The sequence below is a fragment of the Macaca thibetana genome, chromosome 19 (assembly GCF_024542745.1).
Source record: "Macaca thibetana thibetana isolate TM-01 chromosome 19, ASM2454274v1, whole genome shotgun sequence".
In the NCBI taxonomy this organism is placed as follows: domain Eukaryota; kingdom Metazoa; phylum Chordata; class Mammalia; order Primates; family Cercopithecidae; genus Macaca; species Macaca thibetana.
This window is the reverse complement of record NC_065596.1, coordinates 37,907,653-37,922,781: the sequence shown is the minus strand read 5'-3', so window position 1 is coordinate 37,922,781 and position 15,129 is coordinate 37,907,653. Positions and strand designations below refer to the sequence as shown.

General features: G+C 47.1%; 1 protein-coding gene across 3 annotated transcripts; it reads right to left on the bottom strand.

The window, feature by feature from the left end:
* Positions 1-206: 206 nt before the first annotated feature.
* ZIK1 (zinc finger protein interacting with K protein 1) lies at positions 207-10,242 on the bottom strand. Of its 3 annotated transcripts, none has more exons than XM_050768665.1 (4): positions 9,965-10,242; positions 9,341-9,379; positions 5,377-5,503; positions 207-4,088 (listed from the first exon to the last, which is right to left on the bottom strand). In XM_050768665.1, the coding sequence occupies exons 1-4, from the start codon at positions 9,995-9,997 to the stop codon at positions 2,824-2,826; spliced, it is 1,464 nt and encodes a 487-aa protein (XP_050624622.1). In that variant the 5' UTR covers positions 9,998-10,242; the 3' UTR covers positions 207-2,823. The 3 variants fall into 3 exon arrangements, with proteins under 3 accessions (XP_050624622.1, XP_050624624.1, XP_050624623.1); XM_050768667.1 differs by lacking the exon at positions 9,965-10,242 and adding an exon at positions 5,917-6,088 and having other exon boundaries at positions 9,341-9,949; XM_050768666.1 differs by lacking the exons at positions 9,341-9,379; positions 9,965-10,242 and adding an exon at positions 5,917-7,453.
* Between the last annotated feature and the right edge of the window lie 4,887 nt (positions 10,243-15,129).

The window sequence follows — 15,129 nt, the reverse complement described above, 5'->3', positions numbered from 1 at the left end:
CTCCCAACCTCAGGTGATCCACCCGCCTCAGCCTCCCAAAGTGCTGGGATTACAGGCGTGAGCCACTGTGCCCAGCTGAGGTTGTTACACTGTGAATAGAATAGACCAAAAAATTGAGAAAGTATTTTCCCAGTATTTGAAAACAATTTTATCATTTAGCAAAGAAGTGCATCACATTACTGAAGAGTGAGTAAAGTTCCAACATGTCTTTGTTATACATATCTATTTATTAATGAAAAAGAAAATATCACCAACATCCATTTAAAAATAAGCAAAAGACATTAATAAACATTCTTCCAAAGAGGATATACAGGTGGCAACTTGACACAAGATGTTCAAGTGTTCAATACCATAAAATACCAGAAAAATGCAATAAAATCACAGAGAGATGCTATTATACAGCTTAAAACAACTAAAATTAAAAAGACTAACCATACCAAGCATGGCAAGAATGTAGAGAAATGGGAAGCTTCACATACTATTGATGGGAATGCAGATGGTAGAGTCAGGTTATAGTCTGGTCGTGTCTTTAAAAGTGAAGCATTCACATACACTGTACTGCTAACACAGGAGAAATAAAGCACTTCTGCATATTAAGAATTATATGCCTATGTTCATAGTAGCATTATTTGCAACAGCCCAAAACTGGAAAGCATCCAACTGTTTATCCAAATTTTGACATAGCCACAGAATATTTCTCAGCAATACAAATGAACTATTCACATAAGCAATACTGGTAAATCTTAAAAATAATTGTGCATCGGCTGGCACAGTGGCTCATGCCTGTAATCCCAGCACTTTGGGAGGCCAAGGTTGGCGGATCACAAGGTCAAAAGATCGAGACCATCCTGGCCAACATGGTGAAACCACATTTCTACTAAAAATACAAAAATTAGTTGGGCATGGTGGCGCATGCCTGTAGTCCCAGCTTCTCAGGAGGCTGAGGCAGGAGAATCGCTGGAACCCAGGAGGCAGAGGTTGGAGACAGCCAAGATCGCGCCACTGCATTCCAGCCTAGTGACGGAGTGAGACTCCATCTCAAAAAAAAAAAAAAAAAAAAATTGTGCATCATCAGGAAAAATGTAGTATTTTATGATTCAATTCACATAAAATCCTAGAAAACACAAACTATTCTCCTGTAGGGAAAGTAAATGACGGGACTCCTGAAGGCCTGGAAAGTGCACGCAGAGATTGTAAAACAACAAAAGGTGAATCATGAATATGTTCATGATCATGATTATGATGGTTTCACAGGCTTATATGACAAACTCTTCAAATTATACACCATAAATGGATGTAAACTATGGCACATCACTTATACATCAAGAAAGTTTGTAAAACACGTTTCAAAGTAAAGTATCTGATCTTCCACCTTTCAAAAACCAGAATGCCTTGCAATCTCATGTTGACCGCACTCTCTCTTCAGGCCTGGGGAAGGGCAACCATGCGTCCCTCCGTGCAGGAAATGTTGGCAAGCAATGAACGCTGTGGCAATTTGAGACAACAGCAACACTGGTGGAAATCACAAGACCTATCAATATATCCCTGGCCTATAGGACTTCTATTATCTTTATCCTCCTTTTTCTACCTCTATAGCAATGAACTTGAGGTGAACAACCTAGAAAGTCAACAATTAAAAACAAAACAAACAAACAAACAAAAAAACCTTTATTTTTGCTGACAATAACCTAAGTTATTGGACATACAGAGATTTCTAGGTCCTATGACTGCTCAAAGCCACAGTCACGGAAAGATTTGTAAATGTACTTTTACAAGAGGCACATTCCAACTAGTTTGCTACAGTACACAGAGTACAGTATTTCTGTACCAATTACAGTTCATACGTGACTCCCGTTGTCTTCTGAGCGACATCAGCCTATGGAATGTTTGATATCAGGGCATGTCTCCTTATAGAACCCCATGAAAATCTCAACAGCGCTGGGCATCATATGACATCCTCTGGAAACAATGGAATAAAATTGTCCTATTCCCTGAAGCACAGGTGCTTGTCATAACAGCTGGCCTCTCCTCAGGATGACCTCTAGTCTCACAGAAAGAATAGGGATCCAGGCCACAAAGAATAGCCAAAACCTTGCACTGTTTCCTAGATTTTAGGTAGCAAAGCAAGTAGGACCAAAACCAGAATGAGAATTACTCCGTCATCTTACTTCTCCTGCAGAGGCCCACAAAAGCTGTCCATTCCTTCATATAGAGTTGAAGTCTGTTTCCCAGCCACCCCACACAGTAAACAAAACCCCAAGACTACAAGTAGATTCAAATATAAGGCTTTTATTAGTGCACAAACTGGAGCAATGTGAGGCAGCCATTCACCAGGTGGTGACTTGGAGGCTAGAAGAATGACCAGGTGTCATGTGAGACCAAGAATTTACATAAAGGGAATCCTTGCACATAAGCGTCCAGCAGAACCAAGGCTGGGCCCTCCTGACCAAAACTGGGTCACATGTATGCTGTGATCAGTCAGAAAAAAGAATGAATTTTCTCTCAAGGCTTAGGTTGCTCAAGATTTCCTCCAAAGACTAAGAGAACACACAAATGTCTGCCTTGCCTTAGCACATCAGTGTGACCAATGCCCACTGTGCAAGGTGGCAGAGGGTAGATGGTTTCTACCAGACAAACAAGGAAGAATGAGTTTCAACTTTAGGCAGATGGCTCCCTCACAAAGGCCCTCTACTGCTACAGTACTACAGAGACAGCACATTCCCTGTAGGTCTAAGGCTCTACTTAAGTGTGGACTTTCAGGAGCTAAATGATGATAGATCTTGAGTTGAAGGCGCTTCCACATTTGCTGCATTCATGAGGCCTCTATGTGTTATGGCATTTTTGGTGATGTATGAGGCTGGAGCACTGGCTAAAGGAATTCCCACATTTGTCACACTCATAAGGCCTTTCTCCAGTGTGAACCACTTGGTGTTGAATGAGGCCTGACTTTTGGCTAAAGGACTTTCCACACTGGCCACACTCATAAGGCCTTGCTCCAGTATGAATTCTCCGGTGTTGAATAAGGATGGAGCTTTGACTAAAGGATTTCCCACATTCACTACACTTATAAGGCCTTTCTCCAGTGTGAACTCTCTGGTGTTTAATGAGGGTAGCTTTTTGACTAAAGGATTTCCCACACTGGCCACACTCATAAGGCTTTGCTCCAGTGTGAATTCTTCGGTGTTGATTAAGAATGGCACTTTGACTAAAGGAATTCCCACATTCACCACACTTATAAGGCCTTTCTCCAGTGTGAACTCTTTGGTGTTTAACAAGGGTGGCTTTTTGGCTAAAGGACTTCCCACACTGGCTGCACTCATAAGGCCTTGCTCCAGTGTGTATTTTCTGGTGGTCAACAAGGCTGGAGTTTTGTCTAAATAATTTTCCACATTCGCTGCACTCATAAGGCCTTTCTCCGGTGTGGATTCTCCGATGGTCATTCAGGTGGGAGGTTTGGCTAAAGAATTTTCCACATTCACTGCACTCCCAAGGCCTTTCTCCAGTATGGACTCTCTGGTGCTGAACAAGTGAGTACTTGCCCCGGAAGGCTTTCCCACATTTGCTACACTCATAAAGCTTTTTTCCAGTGTAGACTCTTGGATGATGAACAGGAGTGTGTTTGTGCCTGGAAGCCTTCCCACATTCACGTGACTTGTAATGACTTTTTTGACTGCAAACGTCCTCCCCACATTCAGTAATTGTGTTGGGTTTCTTGCCTCCAGGAAAGACCAGGGACCTCAGAAGCCCCAACATGGCTGGGAGGTCCTTTCCAACCTCCCATTTGCGAAAGGGCTTCAATGACATACGGAATAGGCAGCGCTTCACATATGAGGCTCTGTCCATGTCCCTCTTCAAGGATTTCTTTGCACTGTGATGCTTCTGGTGCTGGTGATGATTTGTACATTCTCCAACCAAGTATGGTTTCTGCCCAGGGAGATCAGCCAAACGCAGAATATCTTTCAGGACTGGGACACACATCTCACAGGATTGAGTCTTCTGTGTGGATGAACCTGCCTTTGACTGTGATACTCTTACAGAAACATTCTGCTCAGAAGGTGTCTCTTCATCCTCTGTTCCATGGCCACAACCTGAAAGCAGAGAACTGCTGATGAAATATACATTGACTATGCTGAGAGCAGGAAGCCCCATTATACACATACCAAAGGAATGATTCACCAGGTTTGTTTTGAGGATAATGGAGCTGAGGGCAGGTTGAGGAAGGGGTTGCTTTGCAATACTGGATCTCTGAAGATCACAGAATGAGGGAGGCCTCACCAAATAAAGGACACAAGGATGGGATGGAGGACAGGGAATGGCATTGTCTTCAAACCATTCCTCTACCAACAGCCTCAAAAGTTATCCTTGAGTAGCCTTCCAATTCCTAAAACTCACCACATAGTGTTCAGGAGGACTTTGTCTGCTGGTGACACCTGCATGCTGTGCAGAAGGTTGACTGTGCCCAAGCCCAGGAAAATACAATTGAAACTGAGTAGCAAGTCATATGATCACATATCTTCATGTAATAATATATACATACTTCACGAGACATTATGTTTGTGTCAATGTTGGAAAACATTGCAGAGGGAGCAGTGCAGAGGAGCAGATGATGCATGAAGATCAGAAAGGTGGAGGTAGCCAGGTGCTAGAAGTCATAGATAAAAATAATAAGACAGAAAAGTGTCAAGTACAGGGAAGAAAATATAGAAATAAGGTTTGGCCAGTGGCATGTGCACCCAAACAGTGGTGAAGACAGGACAGGCTCCTTATGTGACCTGAAAACAGCCTGGATATCATGCCCCCAACCAGCTGCCAGTCAACAAGCCCAGGCCTTCTCTGAGACCATGTTCACCCTTTAAAGCAACCAGGTTTCTCCGCACACCCTCAGTTGTCTAGCTGTGTGGGACCTTCATGAAGCTAAGTCCTACCAGAAAGACAGAACATGTGAGTCATCAGCACTGATGCAGAACGACTCAGCACAAAACAGCCCATGGGAAAGAAAGTTATTATGATTAAACAAACTAGAAGGAGTGAGTAAGAAGAGCCCACTGTCCCCATAAGTATAGACCATGACAATGACTACAATCATGACACAGGTAGCCACAAGAAAATGTCAGCTAGCAGATGGGGGTGCAGGGAACTTGGGACACAAGGTGTCATGGATCTGAACACAGACACCCAGCCAAGAAGAAAGCAAGCAAGAGAGATCCATTCGGCTGACTGAAGAACACCCACTTCCCAGACCACTGGGCAGCAGGTGTTAGGGCTGCTCAGGCAGTGCACAGTGCTGGCTCCCACAGCACATATCCCAAGAGAATGGGGAAGTCAGCAAAAGAGCACAGACAGACCAAGACACTGGAGTTGGTGTTAGGGCCTTACCCAGTGAGGCTACAAGGGCAAAGTTCTCCAGCATCACTTCAAGGTACAGGCGTCTCTGAGCCTCATCAAGAAGTCCCCACTCTTCCTGTGAGAAGTAAATGGCGATGTCCTCAAAGGTCACACAGCCCTGTCATGATGGGGACAGGTCACTCCACAATCAACGCCTCCACATCAAGTTCATCCACCCACTCATTCATCCCCACCTTAAGAAAATACACACCATGGCCGGGCGCGGTGGCTCACGCCTGTAATCCCAGCACTTTGGGAGGCCGAGGCGGGCGGATCACAAGGTCAGGAGATCGAGACCACGGTGAAACCCCGATTCTACTAAAAATACAAAAAATTAGCCGGGCGCGGTGGCGGGCGCCTGTAGTCCCAGCTACTCAGGAGGCTGAGGCAGGAGAATGGCGTGAACCCGGGAGGCTGAGCTTGCAGTGAGCCGAGATTGCGCCACTGCACTCCAGCCTGGGCGGCAGAGCGAGACTCTGTCTCAAAAAAAAAAAAAAAAAAAAAAAAAGAAAAAGAAAAGAAAATACACACCCTGGTGACACAGATGCCCACTCTCTCTTCATGGTCCAGTGATCACTGTATCCTTCTACAGTACCAACCAGGAGGTGGGCAGGATGCACCACATCAAAACTTTGGGCCCAGTATGTAGGGGTGTATCCTTTCTTGTCAGGCAGTTCCTCAAGAATCTTTCAGATAGTGCCTCCTAGACACAATCAAATGTGGGTTCACCTTTCACCCTTAAGTCCTCAATGCCAGGGGACTGGGTCCTTCAGTTCACACTCCCTCTCCATGTGCACATCATTCTTTGAACCATTCTCGCTCAGTCTCACTCCCATAGCCACCTCAACCCTTCTGCCCACCAAATTGAGACAGCATTCAGTGCTACACAGACCTCTGATGGTTCCTACTGTCATAGACAGCCCCCATCCTGCTCTGAAGGGCTATCTTCCTGACTCTGTTCCTTGCTTCAACCTCAGCCACCAAGAATCACTGATGTCAGACACTGATGACCGTCCTCCACTTGTGCTGCACTTGATGTCCCCTCTTCAGTCAACAACCTTCCTCTCACCTCTTAACCTTCTTTCAAAATCAGTGCCCTCGGTGGCACAGACTCTCAGTGGCTCTCTACCTCGAACCTAATGACACATACAGATGAACACTTGTACTACTAAACTTATTCAACTGCTTGACTGACACCTTCCCCAGACACATCAAGGGTCACAACAAATTCCTGGTGAGGTTTTACCATGGTGAATAAGCACTAGTCCTAGTGTTTTCATCAGTTTGGGCTGCTAGCATAATACCACAAACTGGGTGGCTTATCAACAACAGAAATTTATTTCTCAGAGATCTGCAGGCGGGAAGCCTGAGATCAGAATGCCAGCATGGTCAGGTTCTGGTGTGGGCTCTTTCCAGGTTGTAGACTGCTGACTTCGTATATCCTCACTTGGTGGAAAGAGCACTAGGTAGTAGCTCTCTGGCCTCTTTGTTTAAGAGCACTCACTAATCCCATTCATTAGGGCTTCACCCTCATGACCTAATTATCTCCCAAAGGCCCAACCTCCAAATACCATCACACTGGAATTAGCGTTTAAGCATATTAATTTTGCAGGGATACAGTCCACTGTACCTGGCCTCAGTGTCATCTTCTACCAATTATTTCTTTGTCTCCATGTCTGTCTTATGTCCTCAATGCCTTGGAAGCCTTGACCACTTACCAGATGATATGATTTGGCTGTGTCCCCACCCAAATCTCATCTTGAATTGTAGCTCCCACAATTCCCACATCATGGGAGGGATCTGGTGGGAGGTAATCAAATCATGGGGGCAGGTCTTTCCCATACTGCTCTCATGATAGTAAATAAGTCTCACAAGATTTGATGGTTTTATAAGGGGGGAATTCCCCTGAACAAATTCTCTCGTCTGCTGCCGTGCAAGACGAGCCTTTCGCCTTCTGCCATGATTGAGAGGCCTTCCCAGCCACGTGGAATCATGAGTCCATTAAACCTCTTTTTCCTTACAAATTACCTAGTCTCGAGCACATCTTTATCAGCAGCGTGAAAATGGACTAATATAGTAAATCAGTATGAGTAAAGTGGGGCTCTGCTGTAAAGATAACTGAAAATGTGGAAGCAATTTTGGAACTGGGTAACAGGCAGAGGTTGGAACAGTTTGGAGGGCTGAGAAGAAGACAGGAAAATGTGGGAAAGTCTGGAACTTCCTAGAGACTTGTCTTTATCAGCAGCGTGAAAACGGACTAATATACCAGATCATCCTCTTTCCTACAATCTTCCCATGACCACTTTTCTTCCACAACTGTTTGTGATGTTCACCACCTCTACCACGTGTCCAAGCACGAGACACAGTCATAGCCCTGACCTTTCCTTTTCTGTTTTTGTTTGTTTGTTTTTTGGTTTTTTTTTTTTTGAGATGGAGTCTCACTCTGTCACCCAGGCTGGAGTGCAGTGGTGTGATCTTGGCTTACTGCAACCTCCACCTCCCAGGCTCGAGCAATTCTGCCTCAGCCTCCGTAGTAGCTGGGATTACAGGTGCCCGCCACCATGCCTGGCAAATTTTTTTATTTTTAGTGGAGACAGAGTTTCACCATGTTGGCCAAGCTGGTCTAGAACTCCTGACCTCAAGTGATTTGCCTGCCTTGGCCTCCCAAAGTGCTGAAATTACAGGTGTGAGCCACCACGCCCAGCCCTTTCCTGGGTTATTAATAGCACTACCTTCATGACCAGGATTACCCACTCCTAATTGTGACCCACAGCTATTCTGGGCCAAACGCTGGCCACCACCTTTTGGATTTCTCTGTCTTAAACCGCTTCTAGAATTCCAGATGTACATGGACAGCTACTCACTTGATGTCTCCATATATCATTCTTTAGAACATCTCAGACTATGATAATAGCTAAAGACAGAACTCCTGTTATCCTTAATGAAAATTAATTGGCTGGGCATGGTGGCTCATGCCTGTAATCCCAGCACTTTGGGAGGCCAAGACGAGTGGATCACCTGAGGTCAGGGGTTCGAGACCAGCCTGGTCAACATGGTGAAACCCTGTCTCTACTAAAAAAAAAAAGAAAAAAAGGGTCATGGTACTATGTGTCTGTAGTCCCAACCACTCAGGAGGCTGAGGCAGGAGGATCGCTTGAACCTGGGAGGTGGAGGTTGCAATGAGCTGAGATAGAGCCACTGCTCAATCTGAGTGACAAAGTGAGACTCTGTCTAAAAAAAAAATAAAATAAAAATAAAATCAATCCTATTACATGCTATTTGATGGAGCTTCCATCCTCCCAGATGCTAAACTCAAAACGCCTGGAGTAATGCTTGACTACTATCTCTTACCCTCAAAATCTGAAAATGCAAGCAGGCCTAATTAAAAATCTGACCCAGAATCCAGCCACTTCTTCTACCTTCACAGCCACCATATTGGTGAAGCCACTATCAAAACTCACCTTGGCCACTGCAGTAGCCTCCTCCCTGGTTGCCTCCATCACACCCACAGAGTATTCTCTATGCTGCATTAACAGTGAACCTGATGAGACCAGTGTCAGATAACCTCCCTCCTCTTCTCTAAACCTCCCATTGTTCCCATCACCTCCAGAAAAAAACACCCAATTTCTCAGAGCCATTCCAGACCTGAGTCCTGCCCTGCTGCTCTGAGTTCCCATGAGAAAGAAAGGAGACTTGGGTTCCCCTGAACCAGCTCAGCTTCACTGCCAACTTTACGTATTATTGTACCTAGGCGGGACAACCTTTCACACCTCATTCCATTGTCTGCCAGCAATAAGAACTTCTACAAATAACCACCAGTCTAGAATCAGGATGTCAAGCTTGGGGTTTGTGAAGAGTCCTTAGGTCAAAGAACTGGATGGTGGCAAAAAAGATACATGAAGAAACCCCAGGATGGGGCCAGGACCAGTGAGGGCCTGGGACACCCTCCACTCACCTTTGTGAGGTCCATATGTGTTTCTGGAGACACAGTCACCTGTGGAAAGCCAAAGATCATGAAAGGCAGGTGACCATACAGGGCTCTACTGATTCAGGCTTCCCTGGATTCCTGACCAGGACAGAGCCAGATGGACTGATGATGTCTGCATTATTTCTGAGCCTCAGCTTTCCAGTCCTCAGTGCTACCTCTTAGCAACTGTGGGACCTTGCACAAGAACTCAATCTCCCTGTGATTCTGTGTTATTCCATTCTGTTCTAGTCTAACTCCATGAGGTTTTTGGAAAACTTAGAAAGACCTAACTCAGACCATACGCCGCTTCTGTACACAACCCTCCACAGCTCCTAGCATCCTAAGAATTGAGGGAAAACTCCTCACTTTGGCACTCCAGGTATGAACCTTTTTCACTCCATCTCCAAGAGTTTAGAAACGCCGGTCCCTTTGCCTGTCACCTTCTTCCATGCCTCATCACCCAAGTTCTGGAAATAGGGACTCCACCCACGAGCCCCCACTGTACTGGACATGAGGATCTCGACCCTAGCGACCCAAGAAGGCACCCCTTACTGGGCTTTAGAATTTGAGTGAGGATGAAGGAGGGTGAGGTCCAGTGGACGCAGCGCTCACCTGAGTCGGGGCCCTCAGCGCAGCCGCAGCCATTGGAGTCTGGGCAGAGCGGGGCCGGGACCTGACAGCGACGGGCGCAGGGACCTGGGCAAAGCCGTCAACCCCGCCGCCGCCGACCCTTAGACCCCCGACTGTTCAGCGGGAGGACCCCTCCCCTCGCGCCTTCCGACTCTCTCGCCAAACAAAGCGCTCCCAAAGCTCTGACGGTCTGGATGCACCCAAGCGCTGCAAAAATGACCGCCACTGAAGTGATACAGGAAGTACCTCCCCGACCTATTGGTCCCAAAGCGGAAACGACCCTTTTCTCAGCGCAGATTGGCTCAGCATCTCTGCGGCTGGAGCCAAAACCTTCTGGGTAATGTAGTCCCGCCGGTACCCAGGGCGCAGGGAAGGATGCTGCGGCCCAGAGTCACCTCAAACAAAAGCCAAGCGGCCGCGCTGGGGGCGCAGGGAGATGGCGTCGCCACAGTCCAGGAGAGGGCTGGGCCTTGTCGCTCCTTAAACGGGCCGCTGGTCCATTTCTGTGGTCCCGTCGCGGCTGAGCGCCCACGTGGTTAGAGGCATTGATTCAGGCTCGGGAAGCTGAGGCCGGATCCACAGGTGTTTGACGCTCCTGCGGGAGCGAAGGAGCTTCGTCCCCCTCCCCTGCGGGGTCAAGGCGTTGGAGGCCGTGCCAGGGCCGAGGATGTTCTGTGAAAGACAGGAGCGATCTAGGTGTGGCACTGTGGGCAGGTGTTCCGGGAGGCCACGTGGGGGCCGCGCACGCGCTACTCCTGCTCTGAGCCCCTTGACTGTCCCTAGATGAGGGAGGCGGGGCTGAGACGTCCCATGGGAAGGGGTCCTGGGCAGCTCTCCCCCGGGGACTTCTTCTCTTGGGGAGGGCAAGCTGGGGAGGCCCCGGAGCGGCCGAGGAAAGTGCCTCTGCTTCCCTGAGTCCCCTCCAGGGTCTGGGAGCCGCTCCTGCGTTTTCTGACGCCCCCTTCACCGCCCCTTGGCTGAGAACTGGGTCCAGATGAGCCTTGGACCCCACTGAAGACATCGTCTACCTCATCTCCCACACCTGCTAGGACCATCTCTGTCCGCCCTCAGGGCAGTAGGGAGGTAGGCGGGTTCCCAGGGCACCCCACGCGGTGGCGTACAGTGGTAGGAACAAAGCCTCTGGAGCTCAAGAATGGGATTTAGTCCCCGGGGGGAAATCCATGCTCTGCCTTACAGCAGCTGACTCGGCCTATAGGGATACTCTTAATGGCCTCCACGAAGGTGCAGGTATAACGGCTGGACCAGTCTCATCTGGCCATCCTCTGTTGGTAACAGAATGTCTAGTTATTTTGCAGGCACAGAGCTGAAGAGAGTTGCAAGTTACACAGCTAGAGAATGTGCAGAAAAGAAAAATGTCAGGCCCAGCGCGGTGTCTCATGCCTGTAATCCAAGCACACTGGGATGCTGAGGTGGAAGGATCACTTGGGCAACATAGCCAGACCCCGTCTCTACAAAAAATAAAAAATTACCCGGGTGTGGTGGTGCACCTGTAATCCTAGCTACTCAGAATGCTGAGGTGGGAGGATCGCTTGAGCCTGGGAGATCGTGGTTACAGTGAGTTATGATTATGCCACTGCAGTCCAGCCTGAGCAACGGAGCCAGACCCTGTCTCGATAAATAAATAAATAAATAAATAAATAAATAAATAAATAAATAAATAAAATGAAAAGAAAAGAAAACATTGACCCAACACCTGGAACTGAAGTCTCACCTACCATACTCCACCCTGCCACCACCAGGAAACCAAAATCCCGGGCTATGGCCGGAACCCAAGTGTTGAAACACTTCTGAAAGCAAGGGGTCTGTTGTCTCCGAATCTTGGGTGATAACACCCCTGTCCCCGCCTTGCCATCAATAGATTTGTTTGAAGTCCTTCCAGTCAAAATCCACCCTTCCAGTGCTTACCAACCTGTCCTTCCTAATCCTTAAAAGCTGCCCCAAACCCTATACTGGGGAGATGCATTTGACCTGGACTCCTGTCTTCTTGTTTGTGGATTTGCAATAAAGGTTTGCTTTTCTTTTTTTTTTTTCTTTTTTTTTTTTTTTTGAGACAGAGTCTCGCTCTGTCCCCCTGGCTAGAGTGCAGTGGGGCGATCTCGGCTCACTGCAAGCTCCGCCTCCCCGGTTCATGGGCCATTCTCTCCTGAGTAGCTGGGACTACAGGCGCCCGCCACCAAGCCTGGCTAATTTTTTGTATTTTTAGTAGAGACGGGGTTTCACTGTGTTAGCCAGGATGGTCTCGATCTCCTGACCTTGTGATCCGCCCGCCTTGGACTCCCAAAGTGCTGAGATTACAGGCGTGAGCCACCGTGCCCAGCCAAAGGTTTGCTTTTCTCAAAAACCTGGTGCCATGGTACTGGCTTCTGTGTGCATCAGACAGCAACTCTTTTCCTTAGTAACACCGGCACTCTCTCAGTGCCACCGTTCTGCCCTTCACTACCCTCTGGTCCCAGAGGCCAGCAGCCCCCACAATGGCCACCTAACACATGCCCTCACCCTCACTGTCCTCTCAGAGTTGCCACATCAGATCAAACATGGCTCCTCAAACTTCAAGCATGTGTGTCCATCTAGGCATAGAACTAGTGGGATTGCTTGGATAACCTGGGGAAGAGGGATAGCCTAGCTAGGTTAACCTACTCTGTGTGGCATGTCCAGGGGACTAAACGACCCACCTGCTCCTGAGGCCCAGTCCTTCAGGGAGAAGCCCAGCCAGAGATGAGGGAGGCTGCCAGTGATCACAAAGCAGTAATAAACTCTATCTATAGCTAAACTTAGGTGAGACCAACAGTCAATAAGTATCTAAAGAGAAAGCTAAAAAACATTGAAGATAGAGTGCAAGAAAGTGTGAAGCCCTTAGGATGTGCATGGGTTGTTTTGTGTTTTCTTTCTGTGTGTGTCTCCTTGGCACAGCTATTCAAGTACAGCTTGGCAGAGTCATTCATAAAGTCTACTAACTTCTATTGCTGTTCACCCAGTTAATCCCAAGGGACTCCACAGGTACCAAATGGTATGGGGGAGTGTTAACCTCAAGGACCATGACATCTAGCAAGGGACTGAAGACAGCAGAGGCCAGCTCCACCTGCAGGTAGAACATACCAGAGGGCCCAGGTTTAGCTCCATCCTGTCTTTATTTTTTTTTATTTCTTATCTTTAGTCCTTAGGGGTACAGAGTAGGTGTATATATTTATGAGTTACATGGCATAGTTTGATACAGGCATACAGTCTGTAATAATCACATTGGGATAAATGGTATCCATCACCTCAAGCATTTATCATTTTTTTGTGTTATGAGCATTCTAGTTATACTCTTAATTATGTTTAATTCTACAATAGATTATTGTTGACTGTAGTCACCCTGTTGTGCTATCAAATACTACATCTTATTCCTTCTATCTGACTATATTTTTTCATCCATTAACTATCCCCACTTTCCCTTCCATTTCTGCTACCCTTCCCAGCCTCCATGGCTGCAAATTTTCTAATTTTTCTAAGTACAGTCTCAGGTACTTCTTCATAGCAATGCAAGAATGGCTTAACATAGAAAATTGGTACAGAGGAGTGGGGCATTGCTATAAAGATACCTGAAAATGTAGAAGCAACTTTAGAACTGGGTAATGAGCAGAGGTTGAATGAGTTTGGAGGGTTCAAAAGAAGACAGGAAGTTGAGGGAAAGTTTGGAACTTTTTAGACACTGGTTAAATGGTTGTGACCAAAATTCTGATAGTGATGTGGACAGGGAAGTTCAGAACGATGATGTCTCAGATGGAAATGAGAAACGCATTGGGAACTGGAGCAAAGGTCAGATGTGTTATGGCTCAGCCAAGAACTTGGCTGCATTGTGCCTATGCCCTAAAGATCTATGGAAGTTTGGACTTTAGAGTAATGACCAAGGATAGCTGGTGGAAGAAATTTCTCAGCAGCAAAGCTTTCAAGATGTGGCCTGGCTACTCCTAAAAGCCTGTGCTAGATGCTAGAGCAAATAAATTACCAAAAGATATAATTTATATTTAACAGGGAAGCAGAGAAAAAAAATTAGAAAATTTGCAGCCATGGCCGGGCGCGGTGGCTCACGCCTGTAATCCCAGCACTTTGGAAGGCTGAGGTGGGCGGATCACAAGGTCAGGTGATCGAGACTATCCTGGCTAACACGGTGAAACCCCGTCTCTACTAAAAATACAAAAAATTAGCTGGGCATGGTGGCAGGCGCCTGTAGTCCCAGCTACTCGGGAGGCTGAGGCAGGAGAATGGCATGAACCTGGGAGGCGGAGCTTGCAGTGAGCCGAGATCTGGCCACTGCACTCCAGCCTAGGTGACAGAGCAAGACTCCATCTCAAAAAAAAAAAAAAGGGCCGGGCGCGGTGGCTCAAGCCTGTAATCCCAGCACTTTGGGAGGCCGAGGCGGGCGGATCACGAGGTCAGGAGATCGAGACCATCCTGGCTAACACGGTGAAACCCTGTCTCTACTAAAAATACAAAAAACTAGCCGGGCGCGGTGGCGGGCGCCTGTAGTCCCAGCTACTCGGGAGGCTGAGGCAGGAGAATGGCGTAAACCCGGGAGGTGGAGCTTGCAGTGAGCTGAGATCCGGCCACTGCACTCCAGCCTGGGTGACAGAGCAAGACTCCGTCTCAAAAAAAAAAAAAAAAAAAAAAGAAAAAAAAGAAAAAGCCTCTTTTTTTGGGAAAGGAAATCAAGCAGGCTGTGGAGCAACCACTTGATAGAGATATTTTTATAACTAAAGGAGAGAACTTCTGCACCCATAAGCACACATATTTAAGGCCCACTTAAACTAGAAAAATACATGTTAGGTTTAGTCCTAGAGGTTATTGGGCATGGTATGACAATTTCTTTCTTTTTTTTTTTTTTTTTTTTTTTAAAAAAGAGACAAGGTCTTGCCTTGTTACCCAGGCTGTAGTGCAGTGATGTGATCATAGCTCGTTGGCCTCAATGTCACTATGCCCAGCTATTTGTTTTTTTAGATATGGGGTCTTGCTATATTGCCCAAGCTGGTCTCGAATACCTGGCGTCAAGCAATCCTCCTGCCTCAGGCTTCCAACGTGCTAGGATTACAGGCATGAGCCATCATGCCTGGCCAACATATTTCTTTTTGCTTGTTGAACTCCTCATT

What these genes read in the sequence shown, in the direction of transcription:
- ZIK1 (XM_050768665.1), bottom strand. Translation starts at nt 9,997, where the DNA reads ATGGCTGCGGCTGCGCTGAGGGCCCCGACTCAG. An exon ending in CGCTGAGGGCCCCGACTCAG is followed by an intron (nt 9,380 to 9,964) that starts GTGAGCGCTGCG and finishes GGCTTTCCACAG; the next exon opens with GTGACTGTGTCTCCAGAAAC. An exon ending in TGCCCTTGTAGCCTCACTGG is followed by an intron (nt 4,089 to 5,376) that starts GTAAGGCCCTAA and finishes CTCTGCTTTCAG; the next exon opens with GTTGTGGCCATGGAACAGAG.